General features: G+C 40.5%; 1 protein-coding gene across 10 annotated transcripts in view; it reads left to right on the top strand.

Moving 5' to 3' along the window:
• CUL1 (cullin 1) overlaps window positions 1-25,949 on the top strand; it is a 107,488-nt gene that overhangs the window by 52,525 nt on the left and 29,014 nt on the right. For 7 of the 10 annotated variants that reach the window (XM_089329586.1, XM_089329582.1, XM_051849029.3 and 4 more), the window contains exons 3-7: window positions 15,838-16,012; window positions 18,246-18,413; window positions 22,699-22,749; window positions 22,939-23,029; window positions 23,670-23,833. In XM_089329586.1, coding sequence (XP_089185712.1) covers window positions 15,838-16,012; window positions 18,246-18,413; window positions 22,699-22,749; window positions 22,939-23,029; window positions 23,670-23,833 — 649 coding nt within the window. The remainder of the gene's footprint in view (window positions 1-15,837; window positions 16,013-18,245; window positions 18,414-22,698; window positions 22,750-22,938; window positions 23,030-23,669; window positions 23,834-25,949) is intronic. The other 3 variants (XM_089329589.1, XM_089329588.1, XM_089329587.1) reach the window with 1 other exon arrangement.

Raw genomic sequence — 25,949 nt, 5'->3', positions numbered from 1 at the left:
GTCAGGGTGTCTTACTACCCGTGAGGACTGCCTCCTGGGAGTGCCTTTCACCTGCTGGGTGACCATGTGTATGTCTTCTTTTGTGAAGTCTCCAACTCTTACTCCACTTATGGAATACTTGACTTATTTCATCATAGAGGATTTTATTTATAAATGTCTTAAATATCAGTGTTTTACCAGATATATTTTGCTAATATTTTCTCAAAGTTTGAAGCTTGCTAATCATTTTCTTAATGGCATATCTGGGTGAGTAGATGTTTTTTATTTTGAGGAAACCTAATTTATTTTTCTTTCTTACTATCACTGCTTCCTGTGACCCAACAAGTCTTTGCCTAAGTCGCAAAGATATTCTGTATTTTTCTCTTAAAGCTTTATGATTTGCGTTTTCACTTTTAGATCCTGTAATCCATCTAGAGTTAGCTTTTGTGGAGGAGGGGAATGAGGTAGGGCTTGAACTTATTTTTCCTATACCTGTCTATTCAGTTATTCCAGCATCATTGCTTGCCCCAGTGGGTTACTTTAGTGCCTTTGTTAAAATTAAATGACAATAGAAGCATGGTTCCGTTTCCAGGATTCTGTTTAATATGCTGATCTTTATGGAATGAAAAATTTTACTTCTTGGGTTTTTTTGCAACTATATTCATTTGGGATATTGATTATGTTTTCATTTTTTATAATGTCTTATTTTATTAAATTTTTTTCTTGAAAATTGGGCATGTAGTTTCTCTGTGGGTTTTCTTTTAGTTTTTTAATTTATTTGAGAAGTAGAGTTACAGAGAAAGGGAGAAATGGAGAGAAAGGTGTCTTGATTACTCTGGCATTGTGAAAACTCGAAGATAGTGTAAATCTCGCCGCTTTGTTCTCTTTTCCTCTGATTATCACGATTCTTTGCATTTTTCTGTATACTTATATTTAGCCTGTACATTTCTACTCAAAGTTGTGGAGTATGATTGTAATTGCATTGAATTTTTATAAAAAAATAACAGCCTTATTGAAATGTAATTCACATGGCATACAATATACCTGCTTAAAATATAAATTTCAGTAGTATTTAGTGTATTTTGCAAATGCATCTGACCAGCCACAATTTTAGAATATTTTCATCTCAAAAAGAAACCTGTACCTCTTAGCTACCATTCTTTTTCTTCTCTACTCCCTATTAATCTACTTTCTATCTCTATAAATGTGTGTGTTTTGAAATTTTCATTACATAATATGTGGTGTTATGAACTGAATTGTGTCCCTCAGTTCATATGTTGAGTCACCAGTCCCCAGTGTGGTAATGGGATTTGGAAGTGGGCCCTTTGGATTATCAGTTAAGGTTAAATGAGGTCATACAGTAAAACCTTACTCTGGTAAGATTTATAGGAAGAGAAAGAGACATCAGAGGGTGCACATAGAGGGAAAGCCATGTGAGGACAAGAGGGCGACTGCAAGCCAGGCAAGTCTTCACCAGAAATTAACCCCGACACCACCTTGCTCATGGACTTCTAGCCTCCAAAATCGAGGAAATAAGTTCAATTTTTAAGCCATCCATCTGTGTTCTTTTGTCATAGCAGTCTGAGCAGACTAATACATGTGGTCTCTTGTGACTGCCTTTCTACCTAACACTTGGCATAGCGTTTTCAGACTTTGTCCATGTGTAGCATATATTAACTTAACTCATTTTTATGGTCCAATAATCCCTCTTATGGATATGACACATTTTGTTTATCCAGTCATCTGTTGATATTTGGATTATTTCCACCTTGTGACCACTACACATAATATTGCCATAAGCATTTGTGTCCAAGTTTCTTTGTGGACATAGATTTTTACTTCTCTTGAGTTAATAATTAGGAGTATAGTTTCTGGGTCGGATGATGGCTCTGTTTAGCTGAAAATAATCTGAATTGTCAGATTATTTTCCAAAGTGGCTACATCACTTTACCTTCCCACCAGTAGTATATGAAGTTTCCAGTTTCTCCACATCCTAGCTGACAGTTGTTATATAATTTATGATTCTAGCCACCCTGGTGTGAAGTAGTATCTCACTGTGGTTTTGGTTTGCATTTCTCTATTGACTAAGCATCTTTTGATATGTTCCTTGGCCATCTATATATCTTTCTTGGAGAGATGATTTTGTCCACCTTTTAATGGGGTCATTTTTTAAGTTATTGAGTTGTAAGAGTTCTTTTTATATTGTAGATACAAATCCCTTATCAGATATATGACTTAGAAATATTTTCTTTGATTCCAAATGGGTTGTCTTTTCACTTTCTTGATGGTGTTCTTTAACACACACACACACACTGTTACTTTTATTTGAAAGGCTGACTGACAGAGAAGGAGAGAAAGAGATATTCTTTCCACTGGTTCACTCTCCAGGTGGCTGCAACAGCCATGGCTGGGCCATGCGGAAGCCAGGAGCCAAGATTGGTCTCCCCATGTGGGTGGCAAGGCCCAAGTACTTGGGCCATCCTCTGCTGGTTTCCCAGGCACATTGGCAGGGAGCTGGATCAGAAGTGGAGCAGCTGGGATTCAAACCAGTACTCTAATATAAAATGCTGGCGTCACAGGCAGCCTCTGTGTCACAGTACAGGCCCTCAGAATTTAAGTTTGAATAAGTCTAATTTATTTTTTTCCTTTTGGCTATTTATACTTTTGGTGTCATTTGAAGAGTCCCTTGTCAATTCTGAGGTTCCAGAGGCATGCCGCCTTCTAAGAATTTTATGGTTTCAGCTTTTAAATTTAAGTCTTTGATCTATAGAGTTAATAGGTATCTGACAATATTTTGTATGTAGCTATCCTGTTGTCCTTGTATCATTTGTTGAAAATCCCATTTTTTTGTCAGTTGAATAGTCTTGGCACCCTTGTCAGATCAGTTGTCCACAGACACGTGGGTTTATTTCTGGATTCTTAGTCCTTTTCCATTGATTTATCAGTACCTCACTGTCTGAATCACTATAGTTTTGTAGTGAGTTTTGAATTCCTGACATGTGAATCCTACAACCTGTTTATTGCCAGGATTGCTAGGGGGATTTAAGGGTCTCTGGAAATTTCATAGGAATTTCAGAATCACTTTGTCAGTTCCTGTAAAAAAGCTAATTGCAATTCTGATAGGGATTGTATTGAATCCGTAGATCAACTGGGGGAAATTTGCCAGTCTAACAATACTAAATCAATCTACCTTCTTTCTGATACAAGTAATTGAAGGCATATATATAAGGATTTTTAGCTTTATTCCACCAATTTTAATATGCTGTGTTTTCAGTTTCTTTGGTTCAAAATGTTTTATAATTTTCCTTTTTGTCTCTTTGACCCTTGAGTTACATTGAAATGTGTTGTTTAATATAAAAATACTTGGGGTTTTCTACCTAGTTCATTGTTGCTGATTCCTAACTAATTCCATTTTGGTCTCAGAACAAATCTCTGCCCTTTTAAATGTATGATGGCTTTTTCAGTGGCCTATCTTGGTGAATGTACTACGTATTCTTAAAGTACGTGCCATCTTCAGTTGATTAGGTTTGGACAACGTTTTTCTGGAGTGAAATCATGCCAGCTTCTGGGAGAGAATTTTGCACATCTTTGCCCGACTACCTGTTCATAAATGTCTTGTTGGTAGCTTGCAGTCCGCCACGGTGAGACTTGGGTCTGTAAGTCAGGTTTTGTTTTTTTTTTGTTGCCACCTCTAGTCTGTTTTTCTTTCAAGGAGCCGGTTTCTCCGCATGCCGCTGAGTGTAGAATGCCATGACTGTCCATTAAGTGAAGGTTAATGATGGTGTTATCAGATAATCAATGTCTTGAGTGATCCCTCCCCTTTCATCTTTGCAGAGAGATGTTGAAAATCTCAATCTGATTGTGAAATTATGTCCTCCTTTTTGTATTGTCACATTTTGTTTCATGAATTTTGAAGCTCGGTTTTTAAGAAAATAAACACAGTTGTTTAATAACTTGACATTTCTGTTATATTGCAATGTCCTCCTGTGACTGGTAACATTTTGTTGTCTTACAGTTAGAGCCTTCTTGGTATCTGCGTTCATTTACTTTCAGCCTGTAAATGTGTTTATATTTAAATTGTATCTCGTATCATTAGATGGCCATAGTCTTGTTGGTCCATGCTGACCATCTGTACCTTTGATTATGATTGTAGCCCATTAACATTTATTATATTAACAGGTGCGTTTTAAGGCTATCATTTCTTTTTCCTCTTAAAGCTTTTTGTTTTTTGCCTTCATCTCTTTTAGATTATTTGAAATTGTGTAGAATTCTGTTTTAGTATATCTATGACTTTTAGCTTTAGCTCACTCTGCAGAATGACTGTATGTGAGAGCATGAGATTGCTCTAGGGATTATAACATACAGTCACACATCACTTAGTGATGAAGATAAGTCTGAGAAACGTGTCATTAGACAATTTCATCGTTGCGCCAGCATACGTCAGTGTCATAGGTGATAGGTTTATGGGACTGCTGTTTTGTATGCAGCCCATTGTTAACACGGTGCACACCTGGACACCATTTTTTCCTTTCTTAACTTACTACTTAGAGTCCTTATTGTATAACGTCACAGGAAATATAGCAACATTTTAGTTGTATAAGGGTAGTTCACAAAGTTCATGGAAAACAATGAAAAAATAAGTTTAATCACAAAAAGGCTAAAATCCATGTATATGAGAGGTCTTAAAAGAGTTTATGGAAAATGGGTATTTTGAAGAAAGTGGATAAATTTAAAAATTTTCTTGCACCAAAATAAACTTTCCTTTCAGTTCCACTTTGCATGAGCTTTTAAATATGCCCTTGTATAGATGTATTTACTACTACATCCCTCTTTACTTGTTTGTTTGGTTTTTTTTTTGTGTGTGTTTTGTTTGCTTTGTTTTTTTGTTTTTTTAACAGGCAGAGTGGACAGTGAGAGAGAGAGAGACAGAGAGAAAGGTCCTCCTTTGCCGTTGGTTCACCCTCCAATGGCCGCCGCGGCCAGCGCACTGCGGCCAGCGCACTGAGCTGATCCCATGGCAGGAGCCAGGCACTTATCCTGGTCTCCCATGGGGTGCAGGGTCCGAGCACTTGGGCCATCCTCCACTGCACTCCCGGGCCACAGCAGAGACTGGCCTGGAAGAGGGGCAATATATTTTAAAACTTATCAAAAAAAATCAAAGTCAGTGTTACAAATTTTTGTTTGAAACTTTCCTTTATATTTTAAAAAAATTAAGAACAGTCTTTGGTGTACACCCAGATCTTCCTGATGCTCTCCATTCCTTTCTCCTACAGATGTAGGGTTCTGTGTGGTGTCAGTTCCCTCCAGCCTGAAATGCAGGTCTGGCCTGTGTGAGTTCCCTTAGTTGTTTTATCTGAAAAAAAATGTTTATTTTTGCCTTAATTTTTAAAGGATATTTTCACTGGATTTAGAATTTTGGATTTATAAGGTTTTTGTCTTCAAGCATTTAAAGATGTTGTTCTACTGACCTTTATAGTTTTTGAGGAGTAGTTAGTGATCATTTGAATTCTTTTCTTAGATTTTACATGGAATTCTTTCCTGTCTGCTTTAGCCCCTTTGATGTCCAGTTGCTTTTTTTCTCTCTAGAATTAATCATATCTGTTTGTGTGTCCTAGAATGTGTGACTCTTGCCTCCATTTGCTGTCAAAGCCATCCAATAATTCTAAATTTTGTGTATTTCAGTTCTAGAAATTTTAGTTTTTATTTAGTTCTTTTACCTGATTTCTATTTTTTTGCTGCAGTTAATTTTCATTTATTGTGAACTTATCTTCTTTTATATCCTTGAGTTGTTTTAAAATCCTAGTCTCCTAATTCCAGCATTTGGGTGAACCCCCACGTGATCTCTGTCTTTTCCTCTTCTGAGTAGATCTTATTTTTGTTTCTTCTTACATCACAGATGTTCAGTCATGCTGTTGCCTTTCTTTTTTGGGACAGAATCTGGCGCCCTGACCGGGATTAGAACCCCGGGTGCTGGCGCCATAGGCGGAGGATTAGCCTAGTGAGCTGTGGCGCTGCCATGCTGTTGCCTCTCTTCCAATGCTAGGCTACCCTTCAGTGTAGGCTGCCTTTTGGTGTTTTTTGGTATCCAAGGGTAGTTGTTTCTAGGAGTTTATAGTTTATAGCCAGAAATGTATTTAAATACCTTGATATGAGATTCAGAACCATGGATTAAGTATAGCTAAAGTTGCAAAGGTGACCCTTAATGATAAAGATTTGACTGGAGGTAGAGGGTAGAGACAAGATATTTTCTGTTAGCAGAAATTCAGTAACTTATGCAAACATTGACAAGTCAAAAATACAGACATATGATTTAAAGCTGTGTACCTATCTACCTGAAAAAGAACTAAGTCCAGAAATCATTAGAAATGGTTGTTGCTACAAGTAGGAAGGGGTGAATAGTAGCACTCACTTTATTCTTTTTGTTGCATTATTTTATCTCTTTAACTAGATATAAGCCAATAGAAGAAAACCTGAACTTTAGTAAACAAGAAATGTATCCATTATTATCCACTCCTTTCCATGATTGGATAATAGTGAGGGATGATGCTAGTTTTGGAATGAATGTGGAGTTAAACTTTGAACAAAAACTTTAAAATGGCTTTTAGAGATTTTCTTTCCGTCAAAATTATGCCTTTCAGTCTGTTCTGTTGGACCCCTTGCATGTGCCTTGGAGGAGAAAGACGTGGTGGGGAGAAGGGCGTGTCTGTGCCCTGGACTTTGCTCCCCAAGAGCACCAGGTGGGAAGGAGGATTCTGTGGCCAGTTCTTTAGGACTCACAGCTCTGCTTTCCAGCAGGAACTGCTATCTGTGTCTGAACACACCCAGCCTTTTACCTACATGGGCAAAGGGACATGATCGCTTTTTCAAATTAAAAAAAAAAATCTTGGTTACCGAGAGAGGAGGAGGAATAGGGAGATCTTCCATCTGCTGATTTAGTCCCCAAATGGCAGTAACCACCAGGGCTGGGCTGGAGCCAGGAGCTTGTTCGGTTCTCCCAGGTGTGTAACCTCCACTGGCTTTCCCAGGCGCATTAGTAGGGAGCTAGATCGGAAGTGGAGCAGCTGGGACTCAAACCAGCACCCACATGAGATGCTAGCACTACAGGCTGCAGCTTAACCGAGCTGTGCCACAGCGCTGGCCTAGGAGCACTGTCCTTTTTAACAACTTTTCCAATGTGGTCTGTGGTTGTACCACATGGTGCATTGATTGAGGCACATGCTAGAGTCGGTGGCACAGCACAGTAGCTGGCCAAGTATTGGTAATGATCATAACACATTTGTCATTATCTGTCCCTGTACACACTAGAGTGCAACGTTGTTCTGTTAGCAAACTGTATAAGAAATACTTGAACAATCTGCCCTGAAAGGAAAAAACATTAAAAATTTGCTAATGTGGAAGGAAGAGATTAGAAGAAAATCCTGTGATCCATTTCAGACCACTACTGAAGAGTGCTCACACACTTAGTGGCTCAGAGGGCAGACAGACACCTTTAACAAGTCAGTGATTCAGAAGGATTAGACTCCCTGCAAAAACATTTTAGCAAGATCTTAATCACGTTGCCTTTTCCTTATTTTCTTGTGAGAATGTTACAATGAATCTGTTTAAGTCTGAAACCAATAACCTTTCAGTAACTAAAAGTAAAAATTCCACCTGACAGGAATGCATGTCATTTTAAGTGGCAGTATTTTCTGGTCCTTAAAGCAAAGGTTGGTGGTGTAGTAGTGGGAGCTTGAAAAATACATTTCAGTCTTTTTAACTGCTGTGTATTCTGTGAAGTTAGAAGCTGTAAACTGTATACACAGGTGAATCCTACCGTGGATGTAACTAATTCTCTGTTAGATTGCTAGATGTTTTGTCATTATGAGCAGTATTAGCTAAGTCTTGTGTGCTCCGGTGATGGTTTTCTATGATAAAGGCTCTAACTGCACTCCAGGAACGTTGTGATCGTGTGTGCTGTCCGGCCTTCAGTGTACAGGAGCTCCTGTTTTCCTGCACTTAGCTACCGTTGGGTTCACTTGTTTTGTTTTTAAGATTTATTTATTTTATTTGAAAGGCAGAGTTAGAGATTGAGCTTCCATCTGCTGCTTCACTCCCAAGTGGCCACCACGGCTGGGGCTGAGCCGATCCAAAGCCAGGAGCTTCTTCTGGTCTCACACCTGGGTGCAGGGACCCAAGCATTTGGGCCATCCTCCTCTGTTTTCCCAAGCACGTTAACAGGGAGCTGGGTTGGAAGTGGAGCAGCCAGGACTTAAACCAGCACCCATATGGGATGCCAGCGCTGCTGCTATGCCACGGCACCAGCCCCTAATGGTTTTTTTTTGTTTTTTTTTTGTTTTTTTTGTTTTTTTTACAGGTAGAGTGGACAGTGAGAGAGAGAGACAGAGAGAAAGGTCTTCCTTTTGTCGTCGGTTCACCCTCCAATGGCCGGTGCACCGCGCTGATCCGAAGGCAGGAGCCAGGTGCTTCTCCTGGTCTCCCATGGGGTGCAGGGCCCAAGCACTTGGGCCATCCTCCACTGCACTCCCTGGCCACAGCAGAGAGCTGGTCTGGAAGTGGGGCAACCGGGACAGATCCCGGCGCCCCGACTGGGACTAGAACCCCGTGTGCTGGCGCCGCAAGGCGGAGGATTAGCCTATTGAGCACGGCGCCGGCCTCCTAATGGTTTTTTAAAAGCCTTTATTAACTTAATAGCTGGAAAGTAATATTACCAGGAAACAGAAGTCAGACTGAAACTAGGTAACCTAAGCAGTCCTGGAACCAATCCTCTAGAACTGGTTGCTGGGTGAATTGTACAGCAAAATATAATAAATGTTTGGCTGGCTTGGCACAACGAAGCACTGACAGGTACGAGCCTCTGGGTGGCAGCATGAGGGTTCTGGCAGGATACGAAGTCTTGGGCCTAGTGAGGAGGGGGCTGGAAGGTGATGTTGCCATGGAAATCCAGAAGACTGGGAAACCCAAATAGTCTTTAGTGAAAAGGTAAACTGAAAAAATAGTAATACTCATGACCTGCTCTCCCAGGGGGCAACTAGGAAAGTATCAACGCTGAGTTCTAGGTGTGGAAAGGCTAGGGAGAGTGTGTTTGGAGACTGTCACCTCGTGATGTTGAGGGTTTGAGTTGGTTTTATCAGCTTATTTGAGGATTTCCCCAAGTAATTAATGTGGAAGTCCCACCAAAAATGAGCTCAAGTTAGAAAGCGCAGGAGAGGCCACCGTGAAAAAGTCAACACGGAAGTTTTGACTCAGGTAAAATGGTGGCTCGTTGGTCGTAGGCGCCACAGGCCATGAGCTAGTAGCTGCCTAGTTAGTGGGGAAGTAAAGCAGAGAAGTGGAGGCGGAGGTCATATAGGGGAGAGTTGGTATCTAAATCTGAAGTCTTCAGCAGTTTCATGGAAAGTGAGTGTCCTCTTTTAATTTCATTTTTCCATGAGCTTTTTGAAGTCCCCTCACAATTCAAACTTTTCTTTATGGGAAATGTTTTTTTTTTTTTGTAGTTGCCAAATTTGTATCACTGGAATCTTCAAATAATGATTTTACTTTGATAACTAAACATAACCTGATGGAAATAACCTGGATTTTCAGTTAGTGTTTTTAAAAATTTATTCCTACAACAGAATTAGACCATCAAGAACTTCAAATAAGAGGATCTATAGAGAGCCTGTAAGTTCAAAAGAAGTGACATAAAAGAATAAAAGATATGAAGGAATAAAACACTATAGAAAATAAGATTTTTAAAAAGACCGGTTCTATGAATGTAAAATTTAGTAATTAAAATTAAACTACAAACAGCACAGCTGAAAGTTACTTAACCAGATGGCAGATTAAGAAAAACTAGGGGGCCGGCACTGTAGTGCAGTGGGTTAAAGCCCCAACATGAAGCGCCAGCATCCCATATGGACGCCAGTTCTAGTCCCGGCTGCTCCTCTTCTGATCCAGCTCTCTGCTGTTGGCCTGGGAAAGTAGTCGAAGATGGCCCAAGTCCTTGGGCCCCCTGCACCTGTGTAGGAGACCTGGTAGAAGCTCCTGGCTCCTGACTTCAGATTGGTTTAGCAGCTCCCACCGTTGTGGCCATCTGGGGAGTGAACCAGCAAATAGGAGACTTCCCTGTGTGTCTGTATCTCTTTGTAACTCTTTCAAATAAATAATCTTTTTTTAAAAATGTTAAGTACATACTAGATTCTTAAAAATAGGAAGTTTGGATGAAGATAAAGTGATGAAAAATGATTGAAGACGTTAGGTATGAGAATAATGTGAAAATGTCCAGCATTCACGCAGTGGGAGAGCTGGGAGGACATGAGGGAGCAGAGATGTGTGAGGAGATAGTGGCCGAGAGTGTGAGAACCGGCAGCGGTGAGGTGTGCCCGTCACGTTGTAAGGTACCGTTCCAGGAACACAGAGTGTAGCTTCAGTGTCAGACGGGAACGGGGATGCAGCAGGTGCATCCGTTACCACGTCACTGCATAGAAACAGAACTGAGATAGAAAGTACAAAATGGGATGTTGGGACCTGAGCCGAGTAGCAGTGTAAGACAGTTTATTGGGAAACCAAACTTGCCCGTAGAGACTGGCAGACTTTTTTTCCCTTGCTGTTGTAACTTCCAGTAGATATACGAAAACACAGAAGCAGAAAGCTTCAGAATGAAAGCATGGAAGGAAGACATCTGGGGGACAATTTCAACCACAACCGAACACTGCTGTGTTATCAGATACAGTAAGTTGTCTGGCCAAGCACCAGCTGTAGCCAGCAGTCGGGGCCTCTCCCTCTTGCTGTCTTTCTCTTGAATCGATTTGAAAAGAAAATTTAAAAATATATAACACTGCAAAGAATTATTTTTTAAATGACCAAATCTGTGGGGAGCAGGGCCCCGTCTGCCGCAACGTGGCGAAATAAGTACTGAGACTACCGAGACTAGACTAGACCACTGAGACTATTAAGACTAACTCTATGCATCTGATCTGCCATCATATGGCGCTGAGAGAGTAAACAAGTCTTCCACAGCTGTTTCATTAAATAGCTGATTCCTGACCCAACCCCTTAAAAGGGGGTGAGAGACAACATGCGCGGCCGCGCCCCCCTGAGAGAGCTCGCTGGTGCCGCCTCTCCGAGAAAGCCGGGGAGCGGCTGCAAACCTGGGAAGGGCCGGGGAAGAACAGCGCAGGGTCCGGTGTCATTCCTCTGCGAGAGGGGGAGCGACACAAATCATTCTTGGATTGGGTAAATTTCTCAGTAGTCAGTAAGAATACAGAAGACCAATCGGTGAGAATAGAGTATTTGAAAGGATTGGCCAGCTTTCCCAGGGAGTCCCTGTCCCCAGAAAGGAACGGCCTTTTCAGGCACAGGTAGAGTGTGTTCTGGTTTTATTTAAAAATGAAATTCTATGAGGGTAAAAAATACACGATAGAAATTAAACAATGTAAATGACTCCTAAAAGAGAACTAGTTGGGAAAGGTAACACAGAATAAGGAAAATATGAATATAAACATGAGATTTAGATGATGCGTCCAAAGCAGTGCATAGAAGAAATTGTAGAGTAACTATTTTTATGTAAGTATTTTAAATGCTTATATTAAAAAGGAACAAAGAGAGGAAATGACGGTTCTCAACCGCAGCAATACTTTGTAAGAAAGAACAACTGTAAATCCATGAAAAAGTCCAGAAATGAAAGATAACAATGACAGTTAAAAACTGGCTCTTTGAAAAGGCTAGAAGGAAGCCAGTGCTGTGACATAGCAAGTAATGCCACCACCTTTGATGCCGCATAGGATTGAAGACTTTACGTTTGAGGATATATGGGCACCAGTTTGAGTCCCAGCTGCTCCACTTCCCATCCAGCTTCCTGCTAATGGGCTGGGAAAGCAGCAGAAGATGGCCCAAGTGCTTGGGCCCCTGCACCCGCATGGGAGACCTGGAGGAAGCTCCTGGCTTCAGCCTGACCCAAGTCTGGCTGTTGTGGCCATTTGGTAGGTAAACCATAATGGAAGATCCCCCTCTCTATCTCTTCCTCTCCCTGTCTAATTCTGACTTTCAAAATATATGAATAAATCTTAAATGGAAAAAAAAAAAAACAATATTAGGGAAATTACAGGAAAGTTTTTTTATAAAGGGAACTTTGCCATTGTATAAGGCAGTGTATTTGAAAACAGTTGAAACAGTTTTCCAGAAGTAGCAAAACATATAGTGAGGAAAGGATAGACCATTTATAAAGTGCATGGTTTGTGAAACATTAGTTATGCAAAGAAATATAAGACTTTTCCTCATTGCACAAGGTCATTCTGGATAGATGGGAAACCTCAGTGAGAAAGTAAGCTTTAAAAAAAATGGCTGGTGCTGTGGCACGGTGGATAAAGCCACCACAGCTCTGTTAACTCTGCTTCTCAAATAAATGAATCTAACAATAAAGATTTATTTGAAAGTAGAGTTACAGAGAGAAAGAGGCAGAGAAAAGTCTTCCATCCACTAGTTCACTCCACAAATGGCTACAATGGTTAGGGCTGGGCCAGACTACAGCCAAGAGCTTTGGTCCACCACATGTGCCCAGGGACCCAAGTACTTGGGCCGTCTTCCACTGCCTTCCCAGGCGTGTTAACAGGGAGCTGGATCAGAAGTGGAGCAGCTGGGACTTGAACCTGCACCCATATGGGATGCTGGTATTGCAGATGGTGGTTTAACCCTCTGTCACAAAGCCAGCCCCAAGAGATGGATTTTCACAATAAATTAACTGCAAGTCCAAAGGACAACTCAGTTTTCCTTTCTTTTTAGTATGTGGTACAAATACTTGCTTACCTTTTTAAAATGAAGTGTTAAGGCAATAATTATATACTGTAAAATGCACAGATCTTAAGTGTATGATTTGAAGGTTTTTTTTTTTTTAAGATTTATTTATTTGAAAGTTGGAGTGACACAGAGAGAAGAGAGGCAGAGGTCTTCTGGTTCACTCCCCAAATGGCCGCAACAGCCAGAGCTTCTCTGATCAGAAGCCAGGGGCCAGGAACTTCTCCGGGTCTCCCATGTGGGTGCAGGGGCCCAAGGACTAAGGCCATCTTTCACTGCTGTCCCAGGCCATGGCAGAGAGCTGGATTGGACGTGGAGCAGCCAGGTCTTGAACCAGCGCCCATATGGGATGCCAGCACTTTAGGCCAGGGCGTTAACCCACTGCGCCACAGCGTCAGCCCCAGTTTGAAGTTTTTAACACATATTCATGTAAACAACACCCTAATCAAGACACAGGTTGCCTCAAGAACCTTTTGTTCTTTATTTAGTTTTCAAATCAAAAGAACTTTTCTGAATTTTGTCACCACCTTATTTTTACCTGTTCTAGAAGTTTGTAAAAATGGATTCATATGTCTGGCTTTACACATTTCCCGTGTTTTTGAGATTCATTCATGACGTGTGTATCAGTTCATTGTTTAAACTACTGAGTAGCATTCTATGAATATACCCCAATTTGCATAAGAAATTGCCATACTGTTTGTACCATTTTGCCCTCCCATCGTTAATGTCTTAGCGAGCTTTTTTTAACGGTGAAGGATATGAGTGGGTGGTATACAGAAAAGAAAGTGAAAATGATAAATTTCTAAGATGCTTAGTCCCACCGTAATTAGGGAATGTGCACTGACCCTGGGGTGACACACGGTACACATGAGTGAGTGAGGCTGTGGGTGTTGAAGGCCCGTGCACGGCTGGGACCGCACAGCCACTGGTCACCCAGTGACCGGAACTGCATGTACACGCGGCATTAGGCTGCTGCATGAGGGCTGCAGGAAGCGAAGCTGCTGCAGTGATCCTGCCTGCTGGAATGATGCTTAGCAGGGTTAGTCGACAGGAGGATGTGTAAGTTTGTTGGAGGATCTGCTGTAGAGGATATTACGTACAGCTGTGGATTGCTCGCGTGGTATCATGTGACAGTTTGTGTCAAATGAAAGCATACAGCACACAGGAGAGTGCGTTGCCTGTATCCTTATCTAGTAAAATAAGAATGGTCGTAGGAATGTCACCTACCACACGGTGGAGGTGCTCAGGGTAAAGAAGAGGGGTGGGCCTGGGGAGAGCGTGGTGTTTGTTTTAATTTGCAATAGTGCATTTCCTAAAAAGTTGAGGTGGGCTGTAGGTGGCATATAAGACAAGTGTGGGAATGCAGGAAGATTCGTCAAAGCTGGGCCACGAGGTAGTCCCTTATCATAATCTGTTATTCTCTTAGAGTGGAAACATTGCATGAAACGATTCATTGTCTTAACACATAGTTCTTTGATTACTATTGAAGGTTTGGATATTTTATTAGGTTTTCAGCTATTAATAAAAATGTCTTTGGGATTTTCTGTCAGTGTATTTTACCTGTGTTTCTCTAGCAATCCATTTTTATATTGCACCTGAATTTACTGCAGATAGTGGCCTTTTGTTTACAGTATTTCTTGGTGTACATAAATTAAAAACTTCAGAGTAATTGTATGCCTTTGCTTATTAGGAAAGGCTTCCCTAACTTGAACAGGTAAGTGTTCCTGTATTCCTGTGTGTCGTCTTAGCTTTATGGTTTTCATTTCTTTTTTTTTTTTCTTTTTTCTTTATTTATTTGAAAGGCAGACTTACAGAGAGGTAGAGCCAGAGAAAGAGAGAAGTCTTCCATCTGCTGGCTCACTCCCAATTGACCACAACAGCTGGAACTGGGTTGATCTAAAACCAGGAGCCAGGAGCTTCCTCTAGGTCTCCCATGCAGGTGCAGGGGCCCAAAGACTTGGGCCATCTTCCACTGCTTTCCCAGGATAGAGCAGAGAGCTGGATCCAAAGTGGAGCATCCAGGACTCAAACCGGTGCCCAAATGGGATGCACTTCAGGCGGTGGCCTTACCCACTACGCCACAGTGCTGGCACCCCTGTAGTTTCCATTTCTTAATCCATGTGTAATGTGTTCTGAAATATCTTTACCTAATTCTACATATTTATTTATTAAATAACCTTTTGCCTGCTGACTTGAGATATCTTTATATAATAAATTTGTTAATGTACCTAAATATTGGGTTTTGTTGCTTCTTACTCTATTTTCTGGATCATTCTTTCCAAGTCAGTGTCATTGGCTTTCTGTGAATTTTATCCAATTAGTGTTTGCAGATAAGCTCATAGGATGTAAACGTTGAAATAAAATGCGGGCATTCTTTGCCTCACCCATCCCTGTCCCCGTCCCTCTCTGCTGTGAGATGCAGCTGTATTTCTCAGTAGTACGTGCACTGCTATTGTTGCCCGATGAGTTTTGGACATCTGTGACTTCCACTGTGAGAATGTGGCTCTCGTGTGCGCCATTGCTGTCTGTCTGCTTTTCATCCCTCATCTTCAAAATGTGGTTTTGTTTAATTCATTTATAAGCCACGCAAAAGTATTTATGATGTGCACTTCTGGGAACGTTATTTATAGCCAGACATCAGAACAGTTTGTGGTGATGAGTAGCTTTCTGTTTTCCTAAATACTGGAATTGCTTTTTCTTTTTCATTTGTACCTGTGTCTTTGCATATGCTATGCCAGTTCTTTTCACGCTAGCACACGCAGAGCAGTATTCTACAAGCTCAGTCACGTTAGGCAGTCTACAAGATCTGGATTATTGGATTATTATTTCTTTCCCTCCCCCCGCCAGGAGGGGGCAGTATTCCTCCTGGCACATTCCACTATTCTCCCTAGGCTTCCAGACAACCTTGTGAACCGGACTTGTTGACTTTGTGTCCATTGATAGTATGAATGGGATCTTTTTCCATCCTAGTTTTTTAAAGGTTTTGGTTGACACATTGGGACTGTTGAAACTGAAATATAAGCAAATGTGTTCATAGTGATTGCTGTCAACAGCTGTGCTACACACTTTCCTTAACTTTCCTCCAAGTCATGTTTATAACTACTGCACGAGCGTGCACCAGTCCAACCAAGCCCGGGGGGCTGGTGGCCCGCCTTCCAAGTCAAAAAAGGGGCAGACACCTGGAGGAGCTCAGTTTGTTGGCTTGGAATTATACAAACGACTTAAGGAATTTTTGAAGAATTACTTGACAAATCTTCTTAAGGTAAGATGTTTTATGTCTGTGCTGAGCAATTGTGATAGAATGCAAAAAAAAAGTGAATTGATTTTAACCTAAATGTTAGTTTGTTGACTTAGATGTTAGCATGTGTCTGAAGGTGGTTTGATCTTGCCTAGCCTTTTTTTTTTTTTTTTTTTTTTTTTTTTTTTTTTTTTTTTGACAGGCAGAGTGGACAGTGAGAGAGAGAGACAGAGAGAGAAAGGTCTTCCTTTTTGCCGTTGGTTCACCCTCCAATGGCCGCCGCTGCAGCCGGCGCACCGCGCTGATCCTGGCAGGAGCCAGGAGCCAGGTGCTTTTCCTGGTCTCCCATGGGGTGCAGGGCCCAAGCACCTGGGCCATCCTCCACTGCACTCCCTGGCCATAGCAGAGAGCTGGCCTGGAAGAGGGGCAACCGGGACAGAATCCGGCGCCCCAACCGGGACTAGAACCCGGTGTGCCGGCGCCGCAAGGTGGAGGATTAGCCTATTGAGCCACGGTGCCGGCTGTCTTGCCTAGCCTTTTAACTGTCATGAGGACGGAATCTTTGTAACATACTGTTTTATTATTTGTTCACATTAAAAGGTTTTGATAATCTTATACCATAATACCACTTTCCTTAAAGGATTTAATGGGTTTGTATTTGTTAGAAGTTGGTGAGCTTTTTCAATTAAAGCATGTAATTCTATATCCAATTACCTGTGTTTTATTTTGACCCCAATGTGGTGTTCTCTATCAAATGATATATAAATAATGATGACGTTGCTTATACTTTGGTAATCACATTTTTCCAAACTGCTGTGACGTGCCCTTGACTAGTTTGGGTTTCACTCCAAGTATCCATGTCCTTGAGTATGGTGCTTCCTGCTTCGAGCCTGTGCGTGGGCAGTGGTGGAGTCTTCCCCCTCATCTTCTGCCTTTCTCTTCCTCAGTCTTCCTCCCCTGTAGCAAAGGCAGTGTGATGCCTTACACCCAGCCACAGGATGGGCAGTGGCTCCTTCAGCTGGTGCTACCATATCATATAGAGTGAGTGAAGACCTCTGTACTCTCTACCCTGGGAAACTTGCAGGGACTTTTCTGTGTATATATTTTAAATTTTTTTATTTACACAGATAATGTGCAAAAATTTCACCATGCTGAAAAATTGTTTATTTGTTACAAGCTAATTGGAAACTGAAACAGTTTCTGACAGACTCTTAATTGATCACAAATTGTGACAAATTCAGTGATCATTTTCATGTTCCCCTAAGGGTGTTTCTAATGTCTTGCTCTCACGCTTTGTAAAGTGAAAGCTGTAATTCAGTTCTGAAACGAAAACAGCAGATCGTGTAAGCGTGTCGATAGCCATGCCTTCAGTGGTGTCTTTGCATTTTTAAAAAGGTCACATTTCCATTATTGAGAATACCTTAACTTTACATTTTAAAGTTTATTTCATATTATTTAAGTAACAAAGCTGTGGTTGTGTCAAGATCAGATTTTTACCTAGATGGTCACTTGTGTACTGCAGATTTATGGGGCTTCAAGTCTTGTTTTGCCCACTTGAAGTCACTGCAGCCTAGAGGCGTTGAGGGGCTTAGGCCAGGCCCTGACTACAAAGAGCAGGCCCCACCTCTCTTGCCTTCCTCCAGCCCATGTACGTGGTAGTGCTGTACAGTGCTCAGTTTTTAAAGGGTGAGACTTCGTAGATGCCATTAATACCCAATAAAAAATTTAAATTGATTTTCTTCAAAAAGTCTGTGATTTTAAACTATGGAAGTCTCAATAAAAATAATCTTAGTGAATATACATTTTATTTATGAGGTCTCCTTAAAGAAGAAATGTACTATTTTTACAAAAGCACAACAGATTACCACAAAACACAAAATGTTTATAGTTTTTAAGTAAATTTAAAGAAAGAAGAAGATACAATTTAATAGTATTGGCTTCATGGTTAAATTGCTAAATTAAATTGCATGTTAATTTTTTTTTAACAAGAAAAATATCGAGGTGATTTTTCTTGAAATACTTTAAAGTTCAGGATACTTTTTATTGAGTGTGTACCTATTATGAAAGCATTTGTAGTTTAATTTGAAAGAATTTTTTTGCTGTATTCTTGAATTTGTTAATTAGCATGTTTTTTACACAAAATAAGTTAGCCTTATGCATTCATGTGTTTTAAGGCTATCAGTTTGTTTTTGCTTTCATCTTTAATTTGTTAAAATGCAAATTAGTCATCTTAAAGTTTGAGTTAACTTATTTTTAGGATGGAGAAGATTTGATGGATGAGAGTGTACTGAAATTCTACACTCAACAATGGGAAGATTATCGATTTTCAAGCAAAGTGTTGAATGGAATTTGTGCCTACCTCAATAGACATTGGGTTCGCCGTGAATGTGACGAAGGACGAAAAGGAATATATGAAATCTATTCAGTAAGATTTCCTTTAAAAACCTTTCACATGTGTATTTCAGAAAGATACATCACCTTTCAGAAAGGGGATGTAAGCAAATATGAGTCTGTTTCAGAATAGTAGACGGTTTGTCTTTGTTTTATCAACATATTACTCTTAAATATTTGTAGCAAGAAAGTGGAAGGGTGGGTGAATTGGGAGTTCTAAAAACACAACTTGTACACCTCTGCGTTTGCTGTTTAAGGTCTCTTCTACCATCATTTCACAGACCATCATGTTTTGCCTGGGACTCTGTTTCTGCTGAAGTCCTGAGGCCTGGTGGTCCTGGGCCAGTCAGGTCCCTTACCAGAGCTAATGGCCTCAGGAATGACCCTCACCCGCAACAAACTATGAACTGTCCCACATTCCGATATTTCCTCAGTCAACAAAGGTGTTTTCAGAGTGTGATCACCACGCCTGCAACATCAGCGTCACCCGGGCACCTGCGGCCTTGTCCTGCGCTGACTTCATTAGATGCTTGAGACGGGCCGTCCGAGTTTTGACAGCCTTCTGGGTGATTGTCATGGCACACCCAGTTCTGAGAAACACTGTTCCAGGGCCGTTAAGGGAGGACAGAGCGAGAGTAGCAAAAGCGTTCTGTGAAATAAGCACACTGCCTCCTTGAACCATGCTGTTAAAGTCTCAAATTCTGAATAATAAGCTTATCTCTATATTCAAGAATGTTGCCATAGTGGCAATATTTTATTGCTTAACTTTTGAAAATTTGATTAAAAGAAACAGTGCTTCTCAGAATCATGACTTATTTTTATTGTTTATATAGCTCAATGTCTGTGTCAGAGCTGATACTGCTTCATACTGGTACTTTGTTATGTATTACAGAGTTTTGGGTTTGTTTTTGTTTTTTGTTTTTAAGATTTATTTTACTTACTTGAAAAGCATAGTTAACAGAGGGAGAGAGATAGACAGAGCTCTTCCATCTGCTGGTTCATTCCCCAAATGGCCGTAACAGCCGGGACCGGGCCCGGTCGAAGCCAGGAGCCTAGAACTCCATCCTGGTCTCCTACAAGGGTGGCAGGGGCCCAAGTGCTTGGCCCAACTTCCACTGCTTTCCCAGCACAGCCAAAGTGCTGGCCCCTTAAAGATTTTTTTTTTTTAATTTATTTATTTTCATTTTATTTTAAAGGCAGGACAGAGAGAACAAGATCTTCCATCCACTGGTTCACTCCCCAAAGGCCCACAGCAGGCAGGGCTAGACCAAACCAAAGCCAAGATCTGGAAGTCAGTCCAAAGGGACAACAGGGGCCTGAGTACTTTGCCATCACCTGCTGCCTCTCAGAGTATAAGTTAGCAGGACGCTGGGGGAGAAGCAGAGAAGCCAGGGTTGGCCCTGGCACCCTTTGGGATATAGGCATCCCAGGACGCTGGGGGAGAAGCAGAGAAGCTGAGGTTAACTCTGGCACCCTGTGGGATATAGGCGTCCCAGGACACTGGGGGAGAAGCCAGGGTGGACCTTGGCACCCTGTGGGATAAAGGTGTCCGAAGTGGGAACTACTATACCAGACCCCTGTTCCAGCATTACTAAGTTTTTAAACTTTCTGGGGTTAGCTTTTTTGAGGTTTTTTTACTCGTTTTTTTTCTTTATTTCTTTTTAAACATTTTTTCAGTTGGCAGAAGTTGTGTATGTTTATCATGTACAACATGTTGCTTTGAAATTGTATCCATGGTGGAATGACGAATAGGCTTTTCTTATCCACGTACAAATCCTTTCTTAAGGCTCAGTGCTCTCAGTGTAGGACCTGCATGGTTTTGACTGATTTATTCTCGGAAACCTGCTTGCCCTAAAACACCCTGTGTGTCCTACAACACCACCATAGACTTTTTTATATAGAAAACTTTTATTTAATAAATATAAATTTTTTTAAAGATTTATTTATTTTACTTGAAAGAGTTAGAGGAGAGGCAGAAAGAGAGAAGTCATCCATCTGTTGGTTCACTCCCCAATTGGCTTGGCTGCAACGGCCAGAACTGCACTGATCCGAATCCAGGAGCCAGGAGCTTCCTCCGGGTCTCCCACGTGGGTACAGGGGCCCAAGCACTTGGGCCATCTTCTGCTTTCCTAGGCCACAACAGAGAACTAGACAGGAAGTGAAGCAGCCGGGTCTTGAACCTGCACCCATATGGGATGCCAGCACTTCAGGCCAGGGCGTTAACCCACTGCACCACAGCGCTGGCCCTTAATAAATATAAATGTCAAAAGTACAACTTCCGGAGCCGGCGCCGTGGCTCAATAGGCTAATCCTCCACCTTGCGGCGCCGGCAAACCGGGTTCTAGTCCCGGTTGGGGCGCCGGATTCTGTCCCGGTTGCCCCTCTTCCAGGCCAGCTCTCTGCTATGGCCAGGGAGTGCAGTGGAGGATGGCCCAGGTGCTTGGGCCCTGCACCCCATGGGAGACCAGGAAAAGCACCTGGCTCCTGGCTCCTGCCAGGATCAGCGCGGTGCGCCGGCTGCAGCGGCGGCCATTGGAGGGTGAACCAGCGGCAAAGGAAGACCTTTCTCTCTCTGTCTCTCTCTCTCACTGTCCACTCTGCCTGTCAAAAAAAAAAAAAAAAAAAAAAGTACAACTTCCGGATTATAGCAGTTCTTGCCCCCATAACCACCCTCCCACCCACAAACCATCCCATCTCCCACGCCCTTTCCTATCTCATTCTTCATTAAGATTCATTTTTAAATTATCTTTATATACAGATCGACTTAATATTTACTAAGATTTCAACAGTTTGCACAGATACACAAGTATAAAGTACTATTTGAAGATTAGTTTTACCATTAATGCTCATAGTACAACACATTAAGGACAGAGATCCTACATGGGGAGTAAGTACACCGTGACTCCCATTGTTGATTTAGCAATTGTCACTCTTATTTATGACGTCAGTAATCACCCAAGACTCTTGTCTGGAGCTGCCAAAGCTATGGAAGCCTCTTGAGTTCACAAACTCTGACCTTATTTAGACAAAGCCATAGTCAAAGTGGAAGTTCTCTCTTCCCTTCAGAGAAAGATACCTCCTTTGATGGCCTCTTCTTTCCACCAAGGTCTCCCTCAGATCTTTCATTGAGGTCATTTTTTGCCACAGTGTCTTGGCTTTCCATGTCTGAGATTTCTCTTGAACCACAGACTCTTAAAAATCCCTAGTTTTTAACTTCTCCTGTACTATGTTTAACAATAGTTACAGAAAGTACAGAGGAAGTAGAGGGTACTTTCTAGAGTATGTCTGTCATGGCTCACCTTTCTTTAATTTACCTTCAAAACCCACGCATTCTACCTTGTTATGTTAGGCTCGAGTGTATATTATGTGTTATTAATATTTCCTTTAATATTGCTTTCATGTTATTTCTTACATTTTTAGCAGAATTGCTACTTTGAAGTTCTTTATATAGATTAAATTTGCATATAACCTTTTCATAAATACAATATGAATATAAACCCAGTTGCACCTCTAGTTAAATTTGGGAAAAGTAAGGCTGATTGTGTTTATATTTAAATGAACTTCTCAGCATTTTGTATTCTTGTGTTAAAAAATCTGAATTTCATTTTAACTGGATAATCTCCCAACAAATAATACCCATGTATGAATTCTAATATTCCTGTTTCAGAGAATGTTTTATATTATTAGTTAATTTGCTAACATGACTCCTGTGGGGAGTTTAGAGAAATGGATAAAATAAACCATATCATCTTTGAATGTTTTCATTAAAAAGAAGTCACATATGCATAAACACATGCGAGGAAAAGTAGGAATCTGAATAATTAATCTATAGTAAACCACATCCATTTGAAGTATGTAAAATTTAAAGTTATTATTTATAGTTGTGTGCATCTGTATACCATCACCACAAAAAAGAACTTGAAAGTTGATAGATTTTTATAGTCTATAATTTATTTTGCAGACTATTAGGAAACCATGATGATAAATGGAATTATCTTTATTCTTTTAGGTCAAATATTAAAATTATTTGATCCAGGGAACACATTCATAGATTGAATCCACTGTTGTCTTTTAAGCCAGTATGAATTGTCTCTCTAAATGCAAAATTTCCTTTAAACTTAAAATGTGAGCTGATACCTTTTGAAGTTCTAGCTCGTGCAGTAGTCTGATTTCATCATGGTAATAAATTTTTGCCAGGTTATAATCTGGACACTTTGATGAAATCTTATATTCAGGTTATTTCCTGTGACTTCAGATGTCTTGGGAAAACAGTGAGTATAGGCATTTTACACTTTTTTTTTTTCTTTTTTTCTGTCCAGCTTGCATTGGTGACTTGGAGAGATTGTCTGTTCAGGCCATTGAATAAACAGGTACCCACTCTGAAGAACTTTGTGTGTTCTCTTTTATGATCCTTTGCCAGCTTCCTGCCTCTGTCCTTTAGAACATCTTGAGAGTATCCCTTATCTCACATTGTTAATGGCTCTGAATGTTTAAGGGACATGGGATATTAAATATTAAATACTGTAATCTCTAATATATTTCATGTTTCCTTTCTAAAGGTAACAAATGCTGTCTTAAAACTGATTGAAAAGGAAAGAAATGGTGAAACCATCAATACAAGACTGATTAGTGGAGTTGTACAGTCTTATGGTAAATAATTTCAGTTATTTGGAGTTTTCATGTCAAATTACAGTCACAACAGTGCCATACCAGATTCATTTAAAAAACATTTAATATCATCAGGACTGTTAGCATTTACAGAGGTACTCATAATTCCTATTTGGTGATATTTTACTTGATTTTACCCTCTTAAAAGTTGTTTGATCCTTATGCCTTTGAGAAACTTTAATGAAATAGACATTTGAGTTTTCTGATCTCATAATTAGCTACTGGCTAATGATAGAATGCTATTGAACTGAATGATAAATAGAAATCTATCAGCTTGAAACATTGAGGAACTGATAAGTTAACACAGTATTTAAAACCTTGGATAGCATGGTATTTCTTTGAAAGTTTAAATTAGAGGTTTTTATTGCTTTTGGAAATACGAAGTTTTCCAAATGCACTTCATGATAATTCTAAAGGATACCTGGTATGAGTCAATTATTTTTGTGTGTCCTGGCTTTTTTCTTCTATTGAGCGATGCACTTTATTATTAGTGAATAATAATTACCTTATGCTCTGCCATTCACATTTACCTTTATGCCTAACTTAATCTTTTATCTAAGTATATTCTGTGAAATACAACAAAAAATAGGGTAATTGAAATGCAGCTCATATTTATTTCTAGTGGAATTGGGGCTGAATGAAGATGATGCATTTGCAAAGGGTCCTACGTTAACAGTGTATAAAGAATCCTTTGAATCTCAATTTTTGGCTGACACAGAAAGATTTTATACCAGAGAGAGTACTGAATTCTTGCAACAGAACCCAGTTACCGAATATATGAAAAAGGTAAGCTTAAATATAGTACTTAAAGTAGACAAGCTAAAAATGTGCCATTCAGATGAGTTACTGTTTAAAATAGCATATGCACTTTTCTTCACACAAGTCATTTGTTGGGCATTGTTGTCCTAGCATGTCTTCAGCAGGTGTAAATACTTCTTCTAATTCTCCAGGGAGCTTTTTATAAATTTGTTTGCTGACCATGCCTGAAAGTTCTGGCTGTTTTACAGATATATAAAAGCTGTGTGACTTTTGTTTTGAACTATTTTTCCTAGAACGTAAATATCTTAGGGTTGTCTCGGTCTTACCATGTTAGTGAGAACATTTTCAGATACAAATATTCTCAGATTTGTGAGTAAGTTTTTGCTTTCTTCTAACATGTCTCCCTGAGAATCTATAACAGTTTCAGGTTGAAGGTAGAGGAGTAGTCTCTGACACACAGGATCCTGTTTCTCATGTGGGACAAGACCTAAGATTAAACCAGGGTTCCCAGTCCTTTTCTGTACCGAGTGATATGACCAAGTTCTAACAGATTTGTTCTGTATTCACTTTCTTAGAAATACAGGAATCCTGGACTTGGGCTCTGAGGAAAGACCTGTGTCAGGAGTCAGCAAACGTTTTTTGCCAGAGACTGGATAGTAATGCTTGAGGCATTGTGGGCCATGTGGTCTCTCTTGGTGCTGCAGGCAAAAGCAGACGTAACATCCTGTGAATAAATGGGTGTGGTTGGGTTCCAGTACCACTTCATCTGTATTTAAGAAGAAAAACAAAGGTGGTAGGCGGGATCTGGCCTACGTGGAAGTTTGCTGATCCTTGAACTAGATGAGTTAGATTTCTAGGGAGTCTGGGTCTTGTTGGTCTGGTGGCTGCTTTGATCTTATTCCCTGTGCACCTGGTGAGGGACTGCAGACTCGCCTCCTCTTGTATGATGTGAGAAAATAAGCGATAAAGTCCTGTCCAGTTTGTGGTGTTCTGAATGTGTTGTCTCATAGGAGATAGCAGTTATAATTGGGGCTTAGAATAACAACAAAAACTGATAGCTCAGAATCTAAGAAAAAATGGATTGGTTCAGAAGTATTATACTTGAAATATTAATAGTTCCTTGTGTATGTGTATTTTGGGGTTAAATGGACTTTGTATGCTGACCTGGAACCCAGCCAGTTCATTCAGCATTTCAAACAACTGCCTGACAGATGAGCTTTTGAAACGTAATCTGTTTTGAATCTTAGCATTGCCTGTTATTTCATTTTATAGTTTGACAGTGAATATATCTCTTGCTGAAGTCTCCTGTGTGGTGACTCCTTTAAACCATATGTTTTTAAGGTGGAACCTGTTATCAGAGTACATGTATGCAGTGGGGGAGCAAAACTGTCCTACTTCAGGCTTCTGAGTAGATTATGATGATTATTAAAGTCAGCTCTCTGTACTTAGGACGGTGGTAGCTCTCTGGTGCAAGGAGACCAGCTTTATAGGACAGAGCTTTGTAGGCATCCCAAAGCAGAGAAATCTGCTTTTAAAATCAGCCCTAAAGCTAAAGGCAACTTGAGAAACTAGCGTTTCCATCCAATGGCCTGAATATTTTCAGTCCAGCATGAGCCCCGCCTCAGGTAGCAATATGCTTCCTGCTTCCTGGTTCCCATAAAGGTATTTTTTTCTAGAGAAGTTAAAAGTTCAGTTCATATCTGCTTGGATCGTACCAAACATGCTTTCCATCACATTCTCAGAGTCTGTAATGCAAAGAATCTATAAACATGAAATGAGAATTTAGCCATGTGAGCAGTTCTATTCTGTAACCTTTCGTCTCAAACTGGGACGTGAATCTTAATTTTAAATCCGTACTCTGCCATTTACTTAGGGGACGACCTGAACCTTTCTCTTCCGTAATTTCTTCATTTATAAAAAGGGAATAATAATAGGTAATGAAGATTAAATAAGCTTTAATTTTTAAATAATTTACAATAATTTTAAAGTGTATGTGTGTGTGAGAGAGAGAGAGAGAGACAAAGTGCTAGAATAGTGTGTGGCAAGTAGCAAGCCCGGTGTGTTTGGTGTTACATACACACATCTCACAGAACCCCTAGTATGTGCCTGAGAGGGTACAAAGCCACGTGGCAGAAGAGAACAA

The sequence above is a fragment of the Oryctolagus cuniculus genome, chromosome 3, assembly GCF_051225735.1.
Source record: "Oryctolagus cuniculus isolate XC-2025 breed Fujian yellow rabbit chromosome 3, ASM5122573v1, whole genome shotgun sequence".
NCBI lineage: Eukaryota > Metazoa > Chordata > Mammalia > Lagomorpha > Leporidae > Oryctolagus > Oryctolagus cuniculus.
This window is presented reverse-complemented; position numbering and strand designations above follow the sequence as displayed.